The sequence below is a fragment of the Aureococcus anophagefferens genome (genome assembly GCF_000186865.1).
Source record: "Aureococcus anophagefferens unplaced genomic scaffold AURANscaffold_24, whole genome shotgun sequence".
Classification (NCBI taxonomy): domain Eukaryota; class Pelagophyceae; order Pelagomonadales; family Pelagomonadaceae; genus Aureococcus; species Aureococcus anophagefferens.
In genome coordinates, this window is record NW_008705584.1 from 237,241 (window position 1) to 238,768 (window position 1,528).

General features: G+C 50.4%; 1 protein-coding gene across 1 annotated transcript in view; it reads left to right on the plus strand.

Annotated features, from left to right (window-relative positions):
* Positions 1–485: 485 nt before the first annotated feature.
* Positions 486–1,528, plus strand: part of AURANDRAFT_72296 (hypothetical protein) — a gene marked incomplete at both ends in the record, with an annotated part of 1,446 nt that continues 403 nt past the window's right edge. The window contains 4 exons of the mRNA XM_009041821.1: positions 486–600; positions 680–849; positions 1,121–1,341; positions 1,388–1,524. Of these exons, the coding sequence (XP_009040069.1) occupies positions 486–600; positions 680–849; positions 1,121–1,341; positions 1,388–1,524 (643 nt within the window). The remainder of the gene's footprint in view (positions 601–679; positions 850–1,120; positions 1,342–1,387; positions 1,525–1,528) is intronic.

Consider the following 1,528-nt stretch of genomic DNA (forward strand, 5'->3'; position numbering starts at 1 on the left):
GTTGTATGAGGCCCCGATCATCAAGAAGCGATGTAATCGGCGAAAGTTTACTTCCTGACTTTTGCGGCAAGGCTTGCGCAGGTGATTTATCTTCCTTCGCTTGCGAGCATCTGGACTGAAATAAACGAACCGTATTGCATCGACCTAAGCCTTGAAAGTTCCTAGAAACCTTCGCAGCCGAACTTGCCGCTTGTGCTGCACGACGTTTTGCTACTTCAGATTGCATCATCGTCGCATGAAAGGTCGTCTGCAGACTTGAGGGATCCTCTAGGTGTTGTATATCCCGTAACGACCGCACCACCAAATTTACGTCCTATGCACGTGGGTGAGATCAATATTTTGCAAAGGTGATTGACCCACCTGATCAGGCAGGTCTAAAGCGACCCAAAGGTTAAGAGCGTCAGCCTTGTTGCGCTTGGCATAGAATCTTACACCATCAAGGCTGATCTCATGAACCTTGACGGGATTCCTGCAGCGGTCGTGCAATGCTCGGCGGACAGACCAAAGATCGAGTCGAAATGTCAGGCGGTCTACGTGGAGAAGGTATGGACTATAGAAAGCGGCCGAAGGCGTTCCAGGTTGAGGGTTGTGCCACGTCCAGTGTGTCACGATAATTTCAGTTGGATAAGCACTACTCCATGATGGTCGGACGCTGATCGATTCGATGGTCCAATCAAAGGATTTCGGAATAGTACTAATACCCCAACCGGCGAGTCGGGCCAAGAGACCATCGATTGTTACATATATCCAGAATGTGCTCAAAACAACGAGTTTTCCAAGCGCTGCATAGAAAATCAAGCAGAATGCGATAAGGAAGCAGTAACGGAGACAGTGGAGCTGGTGCTTTACGTGTGTGATGCATGAGCTAGACGGCATGATCGAAATTCTGCGGGACAAGTTTGGGACCTGCGCTCGAAGGGTTTCACGTTCTTTCAAAGACGCGAGGCGGTTGTAGCTACTCGTCGCAGAACGGTGTTTGTTCATTCATTGATTGCTGCTTTTGTGAAGACGCTAGTCGTGGTGGTCGCCCCGGCAAGGTTTACGTTTAGAGACGCGTCAAGGCAAGGTTGACAGCCCCGGGGTAGATCCCGAAATTTTATATATCCTGCTGTTGCATTAGAAGCTGTACTTCATGGCTGGGGAAAGCCTCAGCGTTGGGACTGCCATGGTGACACGTATGCAGGCTTCATCGCTGTTTGGGGACTTTGACATGTTTGGTTGGGCGGAGACACCAGAGGAAGAGAAAGATCGTGAGATTCAGAGGCTTGAGGCGTCGATGGAATCAACTCGGCAAAAATTACGGGAGACGCGCGTCCGCGATGAACAAACATCTCTGAGCGGGTGCTTGGTTTGTACGCTTTCTAAGCTATAATTGTATACAACGTAGGCAGTTCACAGCAGTCTTGCCACCCCCACCGCTGCGTGACGACGAGTCAAGGGTTGGTCTGATTCGACAGTGTCTTCCATGGTCACCTGAGTCGGCTACTAGGGATACTTACAGCCAACGAGAGGGTGAGACAGCAGGTGA